Source organism: Ambystoma mexicanum, chromosome 2p (assembly GCF_040938575.1).
Source record: "Ambystoma mexicanum isolate Mex_15411 chromosome 2p, UKY_AmexF1_1, whole genome shotgun sequence".
NCBI classification, from domain to species: domain Eukaryota; kingdom Metazoa; phylum Chordata; class Amphibia; order Caudata; family Ambystomatidae; genus Ambystoma; species Ambystoma mexicanum.
In genome coordinates, this window is record NC_090923.1 from 771,676,635 (window position 1) to 771,699,902 (window position 23,268).

The 23,268-nt window shown below is 44.6% G+C and overlaps 1 protein-coding gene across 2 annotated transcripts in view; it reads right to left on the bottom strand.

The window, feature by feature from the left end:
- LOC138566776 (cytochrome P450 2C19-like) overlaps window positions 1-23,268 on the bottom strand; it is a 726,413-nt gene that overhangs the window by 395,879 nt on the left and 307,266 nt on the right. For both annotated transcript variants that reach the window (XM_069644425.1, XM_069644427.1), the window contains exon 6: window positions 957-1,098. In XM_069644425.1, the coding sequence (XP_069500526.1) occupies window positions 957-1,098 (142 nt within the window). The remainder of the gene's footprint in view (window positions 1-956; window positions 1,099-23,268) is intronic.

Below are 23,268 nucleotides of genomic sequence, written 5' to 3' on the forward strand. Positions count from 1 at the left end.
TTTTTAAGATGCATTGAAAAACTATGTGCTGAGACATCCATTAATGTCTGTTGTACTTCCTATTTAAGATAATTTATGTTAAACAGTTATCTTTTTGCTAACTACCTGAGTCGTTTCGATTATTGATGTTTGAGTAACTTCTGCATCCTCATTCACCTAAAGGGTATTGCTACCTCATCTTAAAGAGCTGGACAGAACCTCCAGGTCAGGTTCACCACACATTGTCCAGTAAAGTGACTTGCCAGAACCACTTGGAAAGTTTTTATAGAATCACAAAGCTGCCTCACCAGTGTATCATTTGAGTGGATCTTTTTTGCCATTTTGGTTATTGTATCTGTATTTAGGGGACACCTGACAATGCCCCATATTGAAGAGCTAACAGTACTACCTTGTTGACAAACACTGAAGAGAAAAGTAGCTATGTCTAATAACACATTTCCTATAATAAGGACATATTGTCTTCTTCAAGTCATATACCTAAATGTGAAAAAGGTTTTTTAGGGGTGTGTGCAGTTGTCAATGACATAGTTCTACTGATTGACTGCCAGATTGGGTAAGGTTTAGCTGTCATGGCCACCGATACCTCTATGCTAGCTACTCATAGGTGCAGGGTCAAACATAGTTCCACTGTGCCTCTTGGTGTCTGTAAATGCAGTTTATATGAAGAGCTGATGATATGTTTCAATGCCCATTCGGGTATCCTTTTGTGAACAACAAAAAACCTCTGCATGTCGTCTTTGGGCACAATAGGTATATTGCAATGCGGTCTTGTCCTAAAACCCTCTATACACATCTCCACAAGGAGGGCATGCTACAAGTGGCAGACATTATATTAAACATAATATACAATAATGGTATCCAGACTAGAGGTTATGATTTAGATACTTCATTCAGAACATGGTCCAGGTCCGAATCAATATTTTTCAGTGTACCTTGAGTTTGTATTCAATGTTTACCTGTAATGTCAGGATTCTTCAAAAGAAGCAGTAGTCCATATTTCAATGTTTGGTTTGTGGTTTCTGTGGCACCTAAAATGATGTCCATTACAGTCATTTTTAAATCCATAATGTCAAATCTTTCAGACATGGGTATCTTACCCTAAGGATGCAATGAAATAACAATTAGAGAGCTGACATACAGAGTAACAGGCAAATAATATCACACATTTAGAATTGCAGGTTGCCTACTCAAATCGGGGGTCTTTATTGTAGAGTAATTATTTCATTCTTAAAATAAGAAGTTTAGAAGTTCAAATAGATATGTATACCTCACAAGTCATAGGAAATAGAGAACTAGTAAACTTAATTGTGCTAAATCTTTGTTTTCTCTATTTCATGTTCTTTTATGTATAGCACTTTGTACTCATTATTGGTTTGCATTTGCTCAGACCATACTCCCTAACCCAGTTTGTTTGAATTTGTTGTTTAGATTACCACACTTGCTATCTTTTCTGGCATATCTCCCTTGTAATTCTCACTAAAATGTCTTCCCAGTATTTTCCCCCAATTTAACTTTGATACACCACCGAAATAGCAATGGGAGAGACTATAATTTCACAACTAGGGACCCAATTCATGGAAATGTGTCCAGAAATTGTGCAATGGCTGTGCACCGAGAAGGACAGTGTGCAAGTCTGCATGATTAAGTAAATTTGCATGCTCGACGTATTCATGGATCCAAACGTGCAATTCCAGCAGACATTCATAGGGGATGCAGCTGTGCAAGGAATGTCCACCACACGCCCCCATGCAAACAGGAACCCAAGCCACACACCCCAACAAAACCACACAGGCTCCCTCGTAACCTAATGCGGCACCCGCAAACAAAACATGCAGGCTCCTTTTGCATGTTAAGGAACCACAGCAAAACTGCAAATTAACCCCCCCACACCACTAAATCTGCAGGCATACACCCCTAATGGACATCAACCCCTCAAATCCTGACACCACCCACCAGCCCCCTTCACCGCTGACACTACACAAGGCAGCCCCCTTCACCTCTGACACTAGCCAGGCAGCCCCCTCAAGTCCAGGTACCACCCACCAGCTCCCTTCATCCCCGACACTTCCCCAGTCAGCCCCCTCAAGTCCTGACACCACCCCAGGCAGCAACCCTCACCTCTGACACCACCCCAGGCACCCCCTCAAGTCCAGAAACTACCTGCCAGCCAACTTCACCTCTGACACCCCTCCAGGCAGCCCCATAAAGTCCAAAGACCGCCCACCAGCCCCCATCATCTATGAAACCACATCATGCAAGCCCCTCAAGTCCAGGCACCACCCTGGCAGCCCCCTCAAGTCCAGGTACCGCCCCCGGCAACCCCCTCAAGTCCAGACACCATCCAGCTGCCCACATCACCTGTGACACCACCCCAGGCAGCCCCCAGACAGTCTCCCATGCATGCAGTTCAATGTATGACAGCAACTAACCTGAACCTCTGTTGTCTGCCTCCACCATGAAGCACACCACCAACACGATCAACAGGAAGCACTAATGACCAATCCTGGACCGAGCATCTGCTGTGACTCCCTGGCACACTGGAATATGACGCCCCCAGCCAGACAGTACTACATTGCTTCAGCAACACTGTTGCCACTCAATTAAAATGTGAGAAGTAAATTCAATGCAAAGTGGCATGTGACTGTTGACCATGGGCTATTGCAAAGGCATCAAAGAACACCAACAGAATGTGTGCTGAGGACAGAAGTAAATATATTCATACATCGTCCAGATCCACAAATAATGACCAGGTGCATCACTGCCAGAGAACAAGTGATCTGGGTGGAAGTGGTGTCAAAGTCCCTGTCAGGGACCAGAACAAGTCAGGCCCATGGTGTGAGGGCAGTCAGAGAGTGAAGGACTCACTGAGATAGGAAATGTGTGCTGCCAAAAAGGAAGAACAAACAAGGCTCACAAATGCATTCCAGTTGCAGAGGTGGAGCAAGACATGAGAGCAGGCAGTGTATGACTGCACATGCTGGTGGGCATGTCCGCATGACTTGGGTTTAACCACAGCAATGACAAACAAATGTGCAAGTGAGCCCAAATCCCTCCACCCCAACCACACTGATGCCAAACACACATTGATACTGCACATGTAAATGCAAATGAAAACACACAGTGCAGACCAAGTCGTCTGATGGACACATCCCCACATGCCAGGCACATGTGCATCCTTCCAGCCGCAACCATTACAACAACAACACACACACAGGCACACCACAAGACACATGACTTGCAATGGAGAGATGCACTGGCTGAAAAGTGAACTATCAAAGTTACAGACTGTTTCCCTTACCTACTGAGTCCCTCAGCAGCTTTGCTGGATTTCTAGGATTTATTTTTCACCTGGTAAGAGTGTGAACCTTTTTTCCCACTCTTACATGTGTTTTGCTGTGTGTGTTTAACATTTTTGTGTTCATAGACTGTGGAGCTTCACCTACTCCATAGGCATCATCGTTTTACTGTGTGTTACACAGCACCTTCAGTGCAGTGACACAGGGTTGTCTTTTTCAGACTTCCCACTCAGACTCCATTTTCTGGGACTGACTACTGTCTCCCAGCACAGCAGGAAAAGCCAAAGTGATGTGAAAGGAAGCAGCTTCCTTTCACATCACTTTGGCTTTTCCTGCTGTGCTGAAATTACCGCAATTGCGAAGCCGTGAGAGAGTTTTTTGGCAATGTCCTTCATTCAATTTATCTTAGGTCCCATCGCCCATTTACAGCCTTGGATGAAGAGTCGGTTTAGACTCAAAACACGTGTCAGGCTACTTTGCAAATAAATCTACGGACTTATAACCACATCTCTCTTCAATTACTTGCAACACATGCATATAGTGCACTCTTGGGAACAGTGCGACTGAGAATTGCCCATGCTCTCATGGAATATTGTTTTGTTCCCTTTTCATCAAGATTTGGCTGGTGGCAGTGGTATTTACCCGCTTTTTCTACCACAGTTATTTTAAATAGCCTTGGTATTGTTTTAGACTATCTTAGACTCGTAGCCTCGAACTTGAACCCGCTGGACCATATTTGTTTTCATTTGGTTCCAGCTGGGTTTATTTGCCATTTCTTTTTGTAAAGGTCTTTCTCGTGTTTTACTCTGCGCGCCAAATCAGGTTTGGTGCCTTTGTTCGATGAACTTTGGTGGGCTTTTGCACAGAAGCCCTCCTTAGGTGCCTGAAAGTCTGGGTAGGCAGGATGTGAGGGAGGGGTTTTTGGACCCCTGCCATGGGTTCCCTTGGTAACCCAAGTCACACTCCTGTTTGATTGGCTAGGTGACTGTCCCGCCAGGACAGCCACCCTCCTGTGTGATTGACAGCCAGGCTGTGTGAATGGGGGAAAACTGCATAGAAAGCAGGTCTCTGGGACTGAGTAGGCAGAGTCACCACTAGATCGAAAGAACCGAAAAGAAACGAACAGAGGAGGACCTCTACCACGACTGAACCCCCGGTCCGCTGCGGGTCCGAATCTCCAAACATCGATGAGAGGGAAGATCTGCAAGGAATCTTCTCCCCCTGAGCTGGTGGGGCCAACTGCAAGCCAGGCCTCCCTCGTCTGGTCAAATTTGCAGTGCACTGCTACAGTGAACCGGATAGCCAGGAGGAACGGTCCCTGCTTGGGTTTTAAGGAGCGCACCTTTTATTCATTGCTTTGCTCTGCTGCTGGTTTCTTTCCTGAGCAGCGCAGGACCCTCCAGTCTTCCTACTTCGTGCTAGTCTGACAGTCGCTTCAGGAACTGTGAGCCTGCAGGACCTTCCAGGAACGTCTGCCTCAGCTACAGCCTTTTTCTCCATTTAAGGTACTGTTCAAACCCGGTTGTTCGTCCCATCCGACCGCGGTGAAAGTGTGTGAAATCTTTTGCCAATCTGAGGGCTTGTCCTTCTCTATTCTTTGAAGTAACTTTTCACCTGACCAACTTCGTTCTGAACTCTTGGCAAAGACATAGCCGCAAACTACCCTGAACTGTGTGATCCTCTGGAAAGACATTTGGTCCATTGACTTTGGCCCAGGGACCCTGATTTGATTTTCTCACTGTAGTTACATTTTCTAGATTGCCCTGCTTACTAACTTGTTGGTGCTGCTCAACTTTTGCCTAACTTTGTCTTTCTCTCCCTTTAAATTGCTGGAGTGCCATTTTTCGCACACTTCATTTTCAGCTTAACTTATCAGAATCTATTGGGTTTAGTGTATTAAGACTGTAATTTTTCAACTGCTTTACTTTAGTGAAATGTTTTATAATTGATGTGTAAATAAATGTATATTCTTTTACTCTGACACCTTGAGTCAGAGTTTGCTTGAATCATAGTAATTGCTGTCCTTTGTGTAACTATTGATAGTTCTCATTTTACTTTTGAGATAAGTCTGGCTGCTCAGCCATCGCTACCACTTTACTGTTTAGTACAGGATTGTACCAAAGGTGAATTTGTACTGTCACTTGTAGTCTTAATTGTGTGTGGTGTTCCCAAAGGGTAATGCATATAATTCTGACTAACACAGACTCACAAATGAACTACATGAAGCGTGGAATAGAACACATTGAAGGATGTATTGAATATAAATATGTACAATAAAAATGGGGAATGAAGGTCCATGCAGTCCGGGGGAAATATGAAATTACAAAACAACCATATGCCTAAATAACTATATACAGGAAAAACAGGGAAGGTAAGTCTGCAAATTCTGTGGAAAATATTAAATGAAAAAAGGAAAACTACACCTAAATAACTATATACAAAGGCAGCGGGCTAGTCCTCATCTCCAATCTCTCTAAAGCTTTCTACCAGGGCTGAGTCAAACACCACATCCTCCACCATCTAATGGGCCTCTGTTGTTTCCTTGAGGGCTCTCAGGTTGGACAGCATCTGAGCTTCAGCCTTCCACGCCACCGTACAAGTGGCCTCCAGAATGACATCCCCGCTCCATGCCCAATGAAGCACAACCTCAGCCATGGCCATCATCACTCTAGCTTCCCGTGCCTGCTGCCTCTCTTCCATGATCTGCCGTTCATATTTCCTGAACATGCAAGACATTGAGTGCATCATTTTCACTTCAGCCTCCTGCCTCACACTTTCCACCTGCATCCTTAGGGTGGTCTACCCTGCAACATAATGCCTCCTCATCATTGCTACCTGCTGCCACAGTGCCTGCTGTCCATCCATTGCCTATGCCCCGTTTGGTGCCTGGGTAGGCACAGTGACCACCTCAGCTGCCGTACAGTTGACTCACACCTCAGGCGGGGATGTCAGCTCCACCAGATGATGCTATGTGGGTGGGACTCATGCACAGGGGGCCCTGCTGGTATGTGGTCTAGAAGGCACCCCGGAGGATGGCCTATGACAGAGGAGGAAGCCAGCAAGGCCACAACCAGGTACAACTCATTGTGATGATGGGCAAGCAGACATTGAGCAGCCTGCCCATCATCGCGAATGAGTGCAGTCCGCCTTGTAAGCCCGGCCAGCAGGGGCAGCACCTGATCCTGGATGGACACTTCAGTCAGCAATGGGATGCTGGTCTGGGTGGAGGCATCCCGGCAAGAGCACAGTCCTGCATCTCCTGGCCAAGGGTCAGGATTTTTCATCCGCACCTGCATGGTCACCTGCACAGCCTCATGTCCCTCGGACTGGATCACAGCATAGACTCCCAACCTTGACAGCCCCAGCAGACCCCATGTGCTGGGCTGCAATGGCCACCTCCTCCACCTCCCCCTCCATCAACCTGGATGACTCCAGGGTGTCTTCTGCCATTGATGCCCCCTGTGATGCATCACAGGGTCCCACTGCTGCTGAGGAGTCCCTTGCCACCTCCACCTCCTTGGACTTACCCCCAGCAGCCACGCTGGATGGTGCAGGCACCACCTCAGCCACGTCCCTCCCCGAGGATGAGCTGCCACGGGGGAGTGGCTGTGTCCGATGCCTAGGTCTGACGGAGTGATCTTCGCTTCCATGCTCCACAGCACTGCTTCTGCCATCTTCATCAGCTGCAGGAACTGTGGTAAAGGAGACGCAGAACAGCAACATCAGTGTACTGCAACGAAGCCAGTGTGGCATCAACAACATTTGCAGGAACATGACATGTCCATGGAACATTCAGCAACATCCACAGCCACACACATGGACATGCAATGCACATCCAAACAGACACAATAACCCAGGCATGATGAGAAACACTTCCATGACACATCCACATGTAAATACAGCACAACGTGGTCAGAGAACAGACACATACCAAGATGAATCACATTACCCTAGGGGTAGGTCATTGTGACATAACTGCAACCTGTTGCACATCCATGGGAGACATGCGACATGTGCACAGTGGTGGGCAGGGAGAAAACTTGTATGATGTACACACACATAAAGCATGTGAACACAGAAGTGACATCCCAAAGCCGTTGACACATTGTGGTCAAGACACACAGTGGAATTATGGCCACCAGTGGCCAACCATACTTGCATCACTCGCAGCATGGCCTGCCGACACCTGCCTGGGGACCTCTCCACACCATCACATGAAACAACATGCCTATGACACAACCCATCCCCCGTGCATGCAACACATACATGCATTAACTGCACAGGACACGTGGCATGCCATAGCCACAAGCACATTCACATGGCATGCACGCACATCACTCTGAGTGCACAAGCATTGTCATGACCAATCACATCACAGTCCCAGTAACTTCAATGCCCAAACTTGAGTACACAAAATATTCAAATGTACGTGTGACCTCAAGACGTGAGTGATGCATAGTCACACATTGCTATTGTCACCACAACCACATGAGCAGCATACATGCACATGACCTGATCAACACATCCTCAACTGTCACACTTGCCATCCAGCGACGTCTCAGACCAAGAAACATTGCATGTACACAATGTTCAAACATGTACTTCAACATCCAGTGTAAAATACAGTGCATTTTGAATCTGCACAGGTCTGATGTGACACATGTGGAGCATTGTCTTGGGCATGCATGTAGATGTTTGTCACTGAGAGATACATGCTGCAAAATTAAGGGGGTCACTGCAAATATGCTAGCACATGCACAACACACATGCATCGTAGAGCAGTACAACACACGCCTACTCACCAACCGACTCCAGACGTTGTTGAAAAGTGCAGACCTGGGCATGCAGCTCTGGGTAGAACCTCGCCTGAACCCACATGTTGTTGTTCGATAAGCAGCACCTGCATGGATGGTGCACTGCCACGGTTGCACCAGCCTTCCGGAACTGCTGGGCGTTTACGAAGGTTCTGGATTTGAGGTCCTCCCAGGGCTTGTGGATGGTCTTGTAGCAGCGGACTGCCACCCCTTCACATTGATGGTCGATGTTATGTCCTCCCAGATCTGGAGACGTCCTTCCTTGCCGCCTTGCATCGCTGGGTTGAAGAGGGCATTATAATTCTACAGGACCTTATCCACAAGGATGTCAACTTCTTTGGAAGTGAAGCTGACAACCCTCTGCCTTGCCGCCATGCAGTTGCCGCTGTGGACAGAGGTCGATGGTGTGGACAAGGCAACCCCCAAGGCAGATGTGGGTGGGTAGGCTGGTCTTGAAGATGGGCTCCAGAGCAGTGGTGGTGGTATGTGAAGGTCGGAGTCCAACAGAGCAGCTGAGGTGGTCACAAGGCTGGAGGCAGGAGCATAAGCAATGGCTGAAAAGCAGGCACCCTGTCACAGTGCACGTAGGCAGCAGGCACTCACACTGGATATGCAGCAGTAGATGGCAACGTTGGAGGCAGTACAGGGAAGGAGGAGGCAGATAACATGGCACAGAGGCAGGAGAGTGGGCCTTCTGTGTGCAGCTTAAAAGGCAGCCGAAAACAGTAAAGGCCCTTAGTGCTTAAATTATGTGACATGCTCTGCATGCAGTGTGCCCATGCGGCTCATGGCATTGAGGAGGATACATAAGGATGAGTAAATGCATCACTGGCTGTGCACACAAATGAACGATGATGGAGTATTGTAGTTTCCACGTATTTTGGGGGGGCACACAATCCGTTCCTTTCAGGTAGGATACTGTTCTTTTCTTGGGTGCTCTTGTGCTTCTGCACATATACACAATTTTCCTTTCCCCCTTTTTGAAGCACGTGGTCTGTCCCGTATGCACTTTTACTTTTTGTGGTTGCCACTGCGAATCGCATACCTCTTTTTATTCATTATCGGAAGCTTTCTGGGTTTTGCCTATGCATTTTTTGTGTTATTGGGTGCCACTGCATATCGCGTACATTTCTTTTCATTTTTGGAAGCTTTCCATGTGTCGCATGCACACATTTTGTATTATTGGGTGCCACCACTTATTTACCCATTTGGGGTACATTTGAGCCTTGCTGGACCACTCATCTACATCCTACATCACATAGACTGTTCCCTGACTCACATTGCCCAGGGCAATACCTTGGTGTGCCTCCCATTCATCCGTTACAACTGTGACATGGTTGTAAAGGCCCCAAAAGGGAAAGGGGCAGAAGGGGTCAGGGTGGCAGTGATGGTGGTGAAATACCTGCCCGAACCCCAGCTGGTCAGGGAAGTGGTGGTGATACACCTGCCCCATCCCCAGGTGGTCAGGAAGAGGTGGTGACACTCCATCACTCCATCCCTACCCCAGGATAACATTGCAGACCCGAGTCCAAAGGTTCCCCGGCATCTAGATGACAAAGTGATTCCAGCCAGATATGGGTAGCTCCAACCCCCAATGCCACTCGTGGAGAGGCTCAACCTCAAGACATGGCACAGGACACTGTTCTGCACAGGAAGAAGAACTTCTCTGATGAGGTGCTCCAGATCCTGATTGACTAAGTGACCGATCACCATCCTGACATGAGCCTATTTGGGGGTAGCACACGTACAGTCACCCAACGTATGGTGCACTTGCAGCATGTCACAGAACAGATAAATGCCTTAGGGGTGGAGATGCACACAGCGGAACGGGTCATCAAGCGCTGGAATTATCTCACCATCACACCAAGCACAAGCTCAGTGTCAACCTGACGTCTGCACTGGCAACTGGAGGGTGGGCACCAGAGGAGGAACAGCTGACACTGCATGAAGATTGTTAGGACTGATTTTCTATACTCTGGCCTGGTGGACAGATGTATAGAAGGCAAACCTATATTGTGACAGAGACAACTCCGGATAGCTGTAGCCAAACCAGTTCAAGGTAGCAGTGACAAGGGTCTAGGCTAAATCTCAAGAGGTGGTGATCTTGTAAAGGGTCCACAATGAGTACTCACAATGGGAATCACAGATTACACTTAGAGAGTATGTATATAATAACAGTTGTTTTTTTATGTCCAAACAACACTATGAAAAATGACTACTATCAGGTAGAATTATCACACAACACTAATTATAGATTACATATACACAGTGACTGGTCGAAGGCATAATACAAATCAAACCCCTGTAAAGGAAAGTACTGATTATATTATGCACCAATAGTCCACAGAGACCTAACCCTAACTTCAATTGTCCTTCCCTAAGTTGTCTGTGGCCTTATGCCCAAATGTTGAGGAACGTTCCAACAAAGTGTATGTTGAAAAAAGGAAGGTAGGGTCTCTGGGGTCCAGTGAACAGTTCCAAGGGTTAGGGGACCCTGTATTCTAACTAATAGTAGTGTCACCAACTATCGGAAAGTTTGCGCCAGCAAGCTATGGTAAAACCAAAGTATAGTAAACATTTTGTAAAAGTTAGGAAAACTTTTAAAGGAATATAGGGGCAGGTAAGAACCACTGTAACTTACCCCCATACTTTGATTCTTCCCCAGACTTGGCAGGTCGTTGGAAGAGGGTCCAAAGTTGCTTTTCCCGCCGTCAGTCGCAGTCCTAGATTTGCTGGTGCAAGGACTCTCGATTGAAGAATGCAAGAAAACTCGATGCAGGACTCCTCTCAGGACTGGACTGGGGTCAGGTAAGCAATTTTGGATGGTGGCCACCACAGCATGAAGACACAAAGAGCCTCACTTGTCATGGTCAGACTTTCCTATCTATCTCGGGTCACCTTGAAGCTAGGACACTGATATTTCGCTAAGGTAAGTCTTGTAGGACAAGCTGAGGATCCCCAAGTTTCAGGAAGAAACTCAGAGCAGCGACGTCGGCAGCACTGTAGCACAGACTAAGATCTGGTCAGCCACAGGATGGACCTGGGACACTTCTGAAGGCTCTTATTCACAGGGTACCGAGCAGACGTCAGGAATGGATGTTCCCTCTGATATGAACTCAGATTAATTTAAGACAGCTTTTCATATCTAATACGACCTGTAGCCATAAAAGGTGTTCTTTAGACAGACACTTTAACATAGAATTGAATGATGCATACAATGTGTGCAACACTTGAGGGGCAAGGGTTTGTAAGCCCTGCAGATCAGTCAACAACCAGGAAATGGTGTTTCCGGAGATCTACCTCAGACGAACAAAGTGACAAGCTCTTTCCCTGTTCCAAACAGCAAATATGATGAACACATACATGCAGGGTTCCCATTTTACTTGATGGATATTAGCCCAGCACAAGAAGAAGAAGGGAGCCCAGCAGACTTGCCAGTTCATTTTCCAGCCAGAGGGGCTGGGGAGGAGTGCAGAGCAGCAGCAGCAGCATACGAGTCATACAGCCAGTCCCAGCTATGCAGAACTCGTCAACCCCAGAACAAGCTGTTTCATTTGAAGCACAATATGCTCAAAAAGGTGAGTAACAGGTAGATGATTGTTGTGTGCATGAAGACTGATGGTGTATAGTGTAGCATAGCTTAATAAGAGATAAAGGATACCCATGTGTTTAAACTAAGCCATCACTTGTTCTATTATTTACACATTCAAACATGCTCTTTGGCCACATGGCAATCTTTTTCATAGGTGTGATGTTATGTTATATCTGCTTTTGCTTTAGCTTGCTTAATGAGAATAGGAACCCTCAGAAGATCGGGGGTCATATTAAATGCATTAACCTGATAACTCCTGTGTCAAGATTATAATTCAGATCAATGTGTCAGGGTGGTATCTCATTGAGTCTAAGAAATGTACACTTCCTGACTGTATATGTTTAATCATGTTGATGAGCACATGAACCTAGGCATACTTGTCTTTTAGTGCTGAGACAGAGCCTAGGGTGAGTTTTGACATGAGTAACTGATGGCCAGGAATCTGTTTTCAGTGCCTCAAATGAGGTCGAGATAAGAGGCTTGCGGTCATGCCTAATCACAAGCAATCAAGACAGGTGGCACCCCAGATAGAAAGGACTTCTTACTGATGACCATAGCTATGCTAATAATAGCCACATGCCCCAGTCACGATAAATAGACCAGGCAATAATATTTATTTAAAAAGCTTTTTAATCAAAAGAGGTTAAGTGGGTAGAGAAGATGGCCCATCAGGAAATCAATATTCCCATCCATTGCAGAACAGCAATCTTCGATTAGCTCAGATTATCACACTGTCAGGGATTAATATAAACTTTACACTAGTGATTGTGCAACTGGGAGGACTTCCCGCTGAATCGCTCTTCACTTGCTTGAACACCCCAGCCAACACGGTAAATAAAGTGTATGCAACTCTCCTGATAAGGGGAGACTTAAACACCACCCAATATCGCCCATACCAGTTTCCTGAATTGGCTTTAACCCATACAAATACTGCCAACACTGCCAAACTGCAGAGGCACATTTTTACAAAAAGACTATCAACTACTGGCTGCACATTTTGACACTGTACTTTGCATTGTAATATGCTGCATAGCATGACCCAGCAGCCACAAGTACAGATAGCCCAAGGAGGAGTGCAGCTACAGACATTGAGAATTATATTAGGGTTATGGCCCTTCCAGAAATGAGGACATACCCAAGTGATATTCAGAAAAGCTAGGGCAGCTGCAAGCCACCGATCCCCAGGTTACACAACAGCATAGGCATAGGACACTAGCCATGTTCCTTCCCTCTGGCTGTACACAGCCCTCAGCAAGCTGTGACAGCTGGATCTCAATATATATCTGGCTTTATTTACAGCTGATAGGCACTCCAAATATCACATCTTTAGCATCAATATTGGAAGACATTATGGGAACACAGGGCGCTGCTGCCACCATGAACTTAGGCTTGTCCATAGCATCCAATAATTATCAAATTTTTCTGAGCATAATTCTACCCTTATTGAAAGGAGCGTCTGCAAGGTTAGAAGTTCATCGAAAATTGTACCAGTTTAATGAACACGAAAAAAGGGAGACATTTGGGGACATAGTGACATCCACTTATCAATCACTAGGCAGAGATCACCTAGGCGGGAGACAAGCAGAGGCACAGAGAAGGCTATCAAGGATAGTAAACCAGACAAGGATACCCATCAGGAAGGGAGACCCTCAAAAGGAAGGGGATATTTTTAAGTTAAAAGGGGTGGTAGAACATACAGACAACAGCTTCCACCGAAGGAGGAATTAAAATACCCAGAGAATGAACTAAAGAATGAGAAACTTACAGGAGATAGGGATTTAATCCAGTGGCAAGACACTCACAGTTGCAAACCTGGGGGACAGACCCAGTTTAGACGAACAGACTATTAACTATTATTTCAGAGACAGAAGACAAAGGAAGAGTCCACAAAAGTATGGCACTGATGTGTAATTTTGCTGAGCTAGTGAAACCATTGCATTGTTTGATAAAAAACAAATTTCAAAGCAGCTCATTGGCTCCCAGAACACACTCACATTCTGTACTTAATGACAGAAACACAGAAAAAAGATTTAGAAATAAATCTGTTGGTGGGAGTAATGCTTTCACATACACAGTTTGTAATCTAGGGGAAAACAAACCAATTGCATATACGTCACATGTATATTCCACACCTAAATTAAGATTTACACCTGAGGAAAAGGTTCACTTTTCAGTTCAGATGATCGTTCAGAAAGAAAGGCCTTTGGTGGTGCATAGATCTATACACATAAATACACCATCAGCTCAACTTGAGTCTGCCACAAAAGCTAGAGTGCCCAATGCTAAGGCATTACATACTAGATGGATTCAATGGTCAGCATCTCAACATGCAGCAGATATAAATTATCATTATAAAGCAGAATTGAAAATAATGACTCAATTGACTTGGACAATGGATACAGAACCAGACACCTCACTGCTTGACATGCAATTGTTTGATTTTTCCAAATAATTTACTGTAATCGCTCTGCCATACCAGCTGTTGGAACACATTTCAAATATGCAGCTGCATGTGCAGCAGTGGTAGGACACTTTACGCACGAAGAAGCATTTATACATACTGATATTGCAACAAAGCATCTTGGAGGCAGGTCTGCCCAGACTGCTGAATTGCATGGATTGCTGCTTCCATTGCACCAAGCAGACTCAAAGAAGCCCACACTAGTAATCACAGATTCAAATTACTTTGTAAGGGCTTATAACAATGATTTGCATTGGTGGATTCAAAATGACTTTATAGACATTAGGCATACAACTTTTGCTGCCATGCAACTCTGGAAACAAGTGTGGGACCTTAAACAAACTTCCCCTTTACTATGGGTGATGTACACAAGAGCACATACTAAAGTTCACATTCATAGCATTGGTAATGCATTAGCAGATAAATATGCCAAAGAGCACCCAGTGAGAAAAATCAAAAGCAGCCATAACTCGCTCAGCAACTGCAATGGATGAGGAAATAAAATAAGCTTGTTTGTCTACTATACCCAGGCCAAGGTGTTTCAAGTAATTATATCTATGACATTGAGAACAATAAAGCTGTAGTCACAATTCCTATTAAAAGAGGGATCCTATTCAAAGATTAATCGCTAACAGCGAAGAACAGCCACACATGCTGGACGTGCATCTACCCATATTTAGGTTACTACAACTGCACAGCTGCTCCTTGACAGTTGTTTGTGGCCAGCATTAAAGTATACGTAGCAAACTGTGGCACATGTCTGAGGACAACTGTGGACCACAGCAAAAAACCTAAAGAGGTTCCTTTAAGAAAGGCAACCTCGCCTTAAGGAAGTCAATATCTGGATCATATAGTCCCACAACCAGCAATAAATAAGTACAAATATCTTCTAGTAATAGTGGACTTGTGCAATACGTTCACCTGTATGATTCCTCAAAAGAGAGCAGACTGCAAATCAGTCATACAGGCACTCTGGGGTGTAGTAGTTATGACAGCAACTCAAACGTTCCATGATGATATGGTCCAGCTTTTGCAGGGCGGGCACGGAGAAAGGCATTTATTTCTTAGGGATCAAAGCTGCACTTTCCTAAACCTGTATCATCCAGAGATTAAATGGGCTTATACGAAGGGCAAACCACTCAAAGTTGCACCTGACTACGTGCATCCTTTCAATGGGGGTAACTGGGTAGACCACCTGCCTCTAGTAATCAGAAGTTTAAATAATTTACCATGCCAGTTTTTATGCAATGCTAAGACTCCATTTGAACTTGTGTTTGGGAGAAAGATGTTTATGCCTGATCCGCACACTCTCCCCACACCCCTCTCTAGGTTAGAGCAACTGCTGGCGACAAAGCTGCTGAGGGAATCCCTCCAGGTGGAAGCTGCTGAGATCCGTCCTGAGACCACTCTCAAAGCAGGAGATTGGGTCCTGGAGAAGGTCCATGATAAGACTCTGTTTGGCCCATCCTACAGACCAGCAGTACACGTAATCAGATTGAAATGTCCCAGAACTGCTGTCCTGCCAACAATACCACCCAATAGAGGCACCAGACAAGTTTCTGTGGATCACCTGAAACCACTCCAGATGGTTACTGCAATGTTTCCATGCAATCATCCTCTTCAAGACGAGGAGCCCAAAGAGGCAGAAGAGATGGAGATCCAACAAATGATGATGATTGGTGTGTAAGATGAGGAAGAATATGACTCTCTTGACTACAAGTCCAGAATTCAGGGAAGTACTGCAGGTCTGCCAATCTGGACACAGAAAGACTTTCTGGTTGCTAACATAATGAAATAATTATTTTGGACAAAATTTCTGAAATTGTGTTATATAATGCTGGCAGTATACTTTCTTATACTGTGGCTGAGCCTCACTGTGTTTCTCATCTCACTGACTTCAGTGCATTTTTTGAGCAAGGTTTCCACTCGACTTGCAAGCAAAGAAGTGGCTCTAAAGCCTTTACGTTATTCACACATGTTAGAGAAAATAGACCTCCAAGATCCAGGTACTCCAGCCTCAATACAAATATTTCCACTAACCATGGGTCATGTGTGGATGCCATCATTTTAAGACGTTTAATGGCCCAGCCAAGCAGCTGCAAGTTGAAACTATTTCTGTTATTGATGAATCCAGACAGTTTGCACCCAGTAATCATGTGTCCTGAACATATAGAGAACTGTTAAGAACTATGTTCTAGACATTTACGCAAAATGTGTTGTTTGATGCTTTTTATGATGTGCAGGATCTCCATGAGATGGGGTCCCATGTGTGTTATGTGCAATATTACAATGCCTTTATACTTGTCAAATGTGAGCCCATCCTTTGGTCCAAATCCACTTTATGGGAACACTGTGCAGTGCCTTTCCAAACCGATAGTCCTGAATTCCAAGCACAGTTCCCATATATTTCAATGAGACCATACCAAGCAGGGGATTACATGTTTGAAAATCAGTATAAGTTCCCTCCACACATGTATGTTGCAGATTCAGTCGTTTTTGACAGAGATTACTTTTCAAACATGACTGAACAAATGTGGCAGGAATCTGTCGCTCTATGGTCTACTTAGGGTCAGCAGATTTGGCAAATTAAAAGTGTTCACATATTAGACATGGCATATAGATGCACACATTTGATGTATTATTTACAGTATACACAGCTCCAGACCACTTGAAGTAATAGGAACTTGAGCATCTACCCAGACTGGAAGAGGGAAGCAGGTGAGTTCTGGAGTGTGTCCTATAGAGAAGAAAAAGAACACAATGGCACCAAGCATATTACCTATGCATCAGGAAGTATTATGTATTACGGTATTATGGGCAGTGCGAGCAAACACATGCAATAAATGAAGAGCAGGAACCAATGTGGGCCCACATAGGGCTTGGAATTCCTATAACTCTTCCTTGAGACAAGCTATATCCATAGGTATCCATAGGTAAGCTGTGCCAAGGAATGCTTTCACAGTATCACCTGAGTGAGGTGATTCAATCTCTAGATAACTTCATAAAAGAAGATAATTGGACAGCTATCATGCAGTCAGATGCTGTTCTGAGCTGCACAAAGAGTGTGTGTGTCAGGAGATGAGCTATCTTCACCACCTCTGACCCTAGAGTACCTTGTGAGGTGGGACAAGCGTCATTAACTGGTCAAACTTACACTGCATCAAAAGCAATAATGCAAATCCTGCAGACTGAAAGTAAGGCAGTGCTACTAGGATAACATGCATCAAATTCTAATGACCAAGTTCTAGAGCATGGCTTCTATGCACTAAGGGATATCATGACAGATGTAGTGGGATTGGTGACCTGTCTATGATTAGAAGTGACCAAGAAGCTGCAGTAAGTCTTTCTGTGGTAACAGAGTCCTAGATTGTAATGTAATTTCATGACCAGAACAAATGAATGCACTTAACTAGTCCAAGATTCCAATACACCAGGGAATGTTAGGGTCTATGTTCGCTTTGCTAAGTGTACTTGCAAAACATTTTGCAGCATCATCTGCCTTGGTTCACGATTGACTAACTAGATTTTGAATGATGTGTTAAATATTCCTCTTCAAACGACACCTTCAATGGTATGTCAGGAACTGCATTCCTGAGGTAAAGTGCACTTGGTTAATGACACTTGGATCAGGGAGGATTATGCAGTGCCTTATTCATATGCATGTGTGTGTCATCTTCAAGTCTTGCAATAACCCTCCACTCATTACGTGAATGCCCATGGTCCACTCGCATGGTTTGTGAGCATGCAGTGCCAATACATTCATGTGACAGTAACACTAAATGCACACTTCATGTTACACCAATTGCATTCTTTCACAGTCAAGTACACAGCTTACCTATTGGCTTGTATCTTGTGCAATTCAATGAGTCCTATTGTCATGTTGCAATTGAAGTTCCAACCCTGGTCACTGCGAGTGCACAAGTTAAGGTCTGTGGGTTTGTTCTGAATCCACCCAGGCCATCACAATTCAAATTCCTACACTGGCCCAGTCTCAAGTTAAGACCCTTCCAATTTCCAAAATTGGGCATGCATATGGTACGCCTGCAAAACATGCATCTTAGAGTGTCCAGTAGTGAAGAGTCTTATCTGGAAGCAACAGTCAAACAGATTGCATCTCTACTAGCGTTTGAAGATACAATGGAAGAGGCCATGCACTCTTTAATCGACAGCTCACAGTTGACTGTCATGATACTGTTTTTTCTGTGGTTGCAAAGGCTGTAACAAAAGCTCTTTGAAAAGGGCTGAGCATTTTGGACAAGTACATTAAAACACTGACTTATTCAACAAAGGGTGCATTGTGTGAACTGCTGCTAATACTTGGACTTTTGCTTTTATACTGCTGTAGACACTGAATTATGAATGCTTGCAAAATGAAGCTTTTCTAGGCAACTCGTTTTCAGTTCCAAGCTGACCTATGCAGACGCCTTGGGTACCAGCAATGTGCTCAATTTCAAAAATTTTATTTTCTCATTGATGAGGAAGAAGTCAACCATATCACCTATTGCCAGAGGCTTGGTGTGCACCAAGGAATCACGCTTCTTGCCAAGAATGTGGGAGTCAGAGTTTCATCATCCAGACTTGCACTGTGGCATACATGACTTGCCAAAACTTTCTCCATGCACAGAGACGTGTGCGTCATCCAGAGATTCTTCCCTCAAGTGTCCGACTGTGATTTCCTTGAAGCACCTACAGAAGCCAAAGCTCGCCATGGGAGCATGTCAAGGAAAAGGAAACCACTCAGAGAATGACGAAAATGATGAGTATGTTCAGATGTCTCTGGTGAGACCAATACACCAGCAAGTGAAACGACTGAGCCTCCAATCGCAAAGCCTGATTCAAGTCAGACACAAGAGGACCGCTTGCCTCCTCTCAAATCCTGGACCCCAGGGAGCCACACATGCAAGACAAGTGATGGATACCTCTAGTTCCAGGAGTGCATGGCATAATAAGCAAATGCTCATGCCCTTGCAAAAATCTGACATACAAATGTAGTTTCCTTCACCACGTTGCTTCCTAACACACATCAAAAGAAGATTAGCAGCAAACCCTGAGTTCAGAAAGCCTGACATTTTGCGGAATCTGCCACTACTGGCATCACAATCAGGGTCCACAGAACTGAAAATATACTGCATTATACCTAAAGGTACAAGCTTGTGCATCCATTATATGTACGTATTGGATGACCTCCACCTGCAAATCACTGTGGGTAACAGAGGCAATCACATATTGGTCTACCACAAGGAGCACCAATTTAAACTGTGGACAGTTTACACATGTGGTCATAAGCTCATGATCCCATGTTCTAAAGCACATTGGGTCAGAAAGTCAAGAGCCAATGTATGCTGGTTGTTCATTTCTAATGGGTTCCCATAGAATCCCTGGTCTTACCTTGAAACTATTGCTATTAAGGAGTTTGAATTAACCTAAATACTCCACATTAAATACAAACATTCATGTTGTCTTAGCTATTTCCAATAACAGAATATTGGAATTAACCTGAATACCTCACTGTTAAATACATGTATTCATTTATGCTTGTGTTAGCCATAACCGCTAACTGCTCCAAAGTGTGATGCATTTATTCATTTGAGTTTTCCTAGCACCTACAATATGTTTCTAGGCGCTCATCTATTCACCAAGCAACTCATTTACTTTTGCATGCAGTAATCATTACTCACCATTGCTAGGATGTGTATGCTTTCATTTTGCCACCGACAAAAGTGGCCTGTTTCGCAAATATAGCGCCTAGAAGTTTATAATGGTGGCTTCACAGGGCTACATATCTCTGATCTATGATAACTGGCTTGAAGGTGGTGACATTAACTCAAACTAATTTAAGACAGCTTTTCATAGCTCATAGGACCTGTAGCCATAAAAGGTGTTCTTTAGACAGACACAACACTTTAACATAGAATTTAATGATGCAAACAACGTGTGCAACACTTGAGGGACACATTTTTGTAAATTCTGCAGATCAGCCAGTAACCAGGATGCGGAGTGTGCGTGTTCGTCCCGCTGCACTTGGGGACTGTGAGCAGTGTGTTTTCCATTTCTTTTGAAGAGGAGGAGCCGACTTTACAAAAACTCCGACCCGGACGTGGAGCATCGCTGAGTATGCTGGAGTGTTCCTTGTGCTCTGTGTGGGCCGTGCGGTACAAAGAAGGCTCTGGAGAGCTTAGACACCATGACCCAACCACTAACCACTCTCAGCTCCACCCCTGCAAATATGTATCACATCCTGCCCAACTATCATTGATGGCTGACAACGTGAGAAGTAACACATTAAGCCAAGTAAGCCATGTAAGTGCAGTGGGGTGTGCGGGAAAAAGCGAGCACGAAGTTAGCCATGCTTTTGAATTTGACTTTAATTTTGATGGCAAGTTTTTGGAACAAACTGACTCCGAAGAGAAGTCTGGGGTCATTTCGAGGGGAAACGCAAGATCAATAAGCTAAAATGCTTTTTATTATTCTAATGCGCCCTCCCTCCCTTTCATGTTAGTGTTAGCTGATCAAAGCAGAACTGATGTGTTATCAGTGCGAATTAAAGACATAATGAACCTTTCTTGGAACATGCCCTAAAGAGTCAACTAGATCCTCGGTTCTTGGTGGCTGGTGGCTTTTGCTCCCTTACCCTTACCCCTACCCCAGCCCTGTGGAAGATAGTTGAGAGAATGGTTGCACGGCCCCTTAAAAACATTCCACAGCTGAGGGTGCTTGCCTGAAGGGTTGCAGAAAAAGGGAGGCTCCTCTGTCGCTCCCCACAAAGAAGGACAATCTGTAATGTCTAACTGTAAGCTACCTAGACAGGGAGTAGGCCAGATGTGGAACAACAGCATAGGATCCGCTAATGCCCCTACTACACTGGAAGCCAATGATGGGAATCGCGACCCTGCCTCCTCTATGAAACTGAGGGAAAAGCGGCGTCAGATGACAACACAATCTGAAAGTCTCACAACCAGCTAGGCAGACTCATTAACAAATATATCTGCTGGCTCCCTGCTGGCTGACGTAGATGCACCCACTGGAAGCAAATCATTTGAGAGCCTAGATTGTGAGGTTTGGCCCAGTGCTGGCGCAGTTTGTGAGGCAAATTGCAATGCAGTCCACAAATGCAAAGCTAAATCTGGAGGTCTATCGAACCCATTTGTACTAAACGGGATGAGCCCTTGTGACTCAAGTCTAACACAATCGAAAAATTGCAGCAACTCGATTGCAGTTGTGGATCAACTTATTAAAGATCTGGTGTTTCTAAATGCAAAATTTGGCGCCAATTACATGGGTTCGGAAACCCTGAAACATATTGAAAAACAGATCTTGGCACTTACTCAGGAAAGGGAAATACACAACCTTGCTGATCCCATCGGAAATGGAAGAGGAAACATGTCACAAGAGGCAAAGACAACCCATGAAATGGAGGCAGGTTGATTTGAGCCCCCTATTGACACTATGTTGTTCCCAAAAGAGAGATTTGGTGACAACAGAGCTACCGAAAAATAAAAGACCTACGTATATGAGGGGAGCTAGCATGACTTCACAAAAAGGATCAAATGAACAACATCTGCTTATATGCTAAACAGCAAGCCAAGACGACCATTATCACGAAAATATCAAGCACCTAGTAGATAACTCCTATATGCTTGAAATGATAGAAAGGGTGGTCAATGAGCTTAAGCCAAATCTCATGTCCGCAACGACCATAGCCTCTGCCTCTCTCTGACAAAAATATATGAGCAGCTTAACAGCAACTACAGGGACGAGAATACTTTATTGGCCGTAATGAACTCAAAAATTACAAAGTTGGAAAAGGACTTCGCGGAAATGAGACATCAAGCCTCTCCAGATACCCATAAAAATTTAACAGCATCACCTTATTGAAGGATATGCAAAAAAATGATGGCAATGACAAAAGATTATTAGCCGAGGTGGTGAGAGAAGCCCTTTTTAAAAAGAGAACATATGCCAAGAGAAATGTATGCCCCTGGAAATTTCACCTGTGCCAAGAAATGACTGAAACACAAAAATCAAGTAATGTGAATGGTGAGAAGAGTCCCACCGGTGATCTACCCTTGAATCGACAGTCAATCAACCTAAAGATCAGGAACCTAGTGATGGTCCTACAAAGGCAGCGGGATCCCGTTCTAGCAAAAAAAATGAGGCAGCTGGTAGTCACATCCCTGAAAGCAGGGAACAGGCTGAAGTGGTGGGCGACATTGGTGGACCTGAGCGTTCGAGTGAAAAACACCTAGTCACTGCACAGGAAGCAATTCCATCGACCTCGGCAAATGCAGAGAGCACGTGTATAAATCCTGCATTCACTGCATCTATACTGGAGAATCATGCAATAATGATAAATGAAACTTATCCTATATTTGAGAAAATCAAAAAAATATGTGCTCTTAACCAGTGTCAGGCACCAAGAAACGTGCAAAAAGCAAAAAGAAAACTAAACATCTGCCAAAACAAAAAAAGATGAACGCAAAGTATTAATGTACATTCCTGAGGAATATAAAATCTCTAAATGTAACGCTCCAGTCTGTCAATCAAAACCACCTAGCGGCTAAGCGAAGATCTTGAAGTAATCGATCAACAAAAAGACAAAATCACTGAAAAGAACAACACAAGTAAGAGCCAGGCTGCATTGGAGAGAAAAGAGGCCATAGTCTTAGAGGATCTGATGAATCTATCCACATAGAATTCCAATGACTAAGAGGTAGAGGAAGAGGAAGTGAATCCTCCCGACGAGAAAATTAACCTGTGATCAGACCCAGAGAACGACCAGGAATGTTCACCACAGCCCAAAGCGATGGTGGTAAATTAAAAAAGTTAAAAAATGGCAAACATAGTGTGCTTTATGTCGCCCTCACCAAAGAAGTACATTGCAAGTGATGGGGAGGTTCCATCAACCATGGAAAAGGACGAATTTTGTACAATTGAAGATCAAAGAAATAAACAATTGTATTCAAACAGGTAACTGCACTTCGAGATCGACAAGGGAAGCAGCATCCACCAGAAGCATTTAATTCTAGATCTTCGGAGGTGGGCATCACGCCTAGGGATCTCTCTAGATCAGCATATAAAAGAAAAGCAGGTGACGCTGAATGTGAT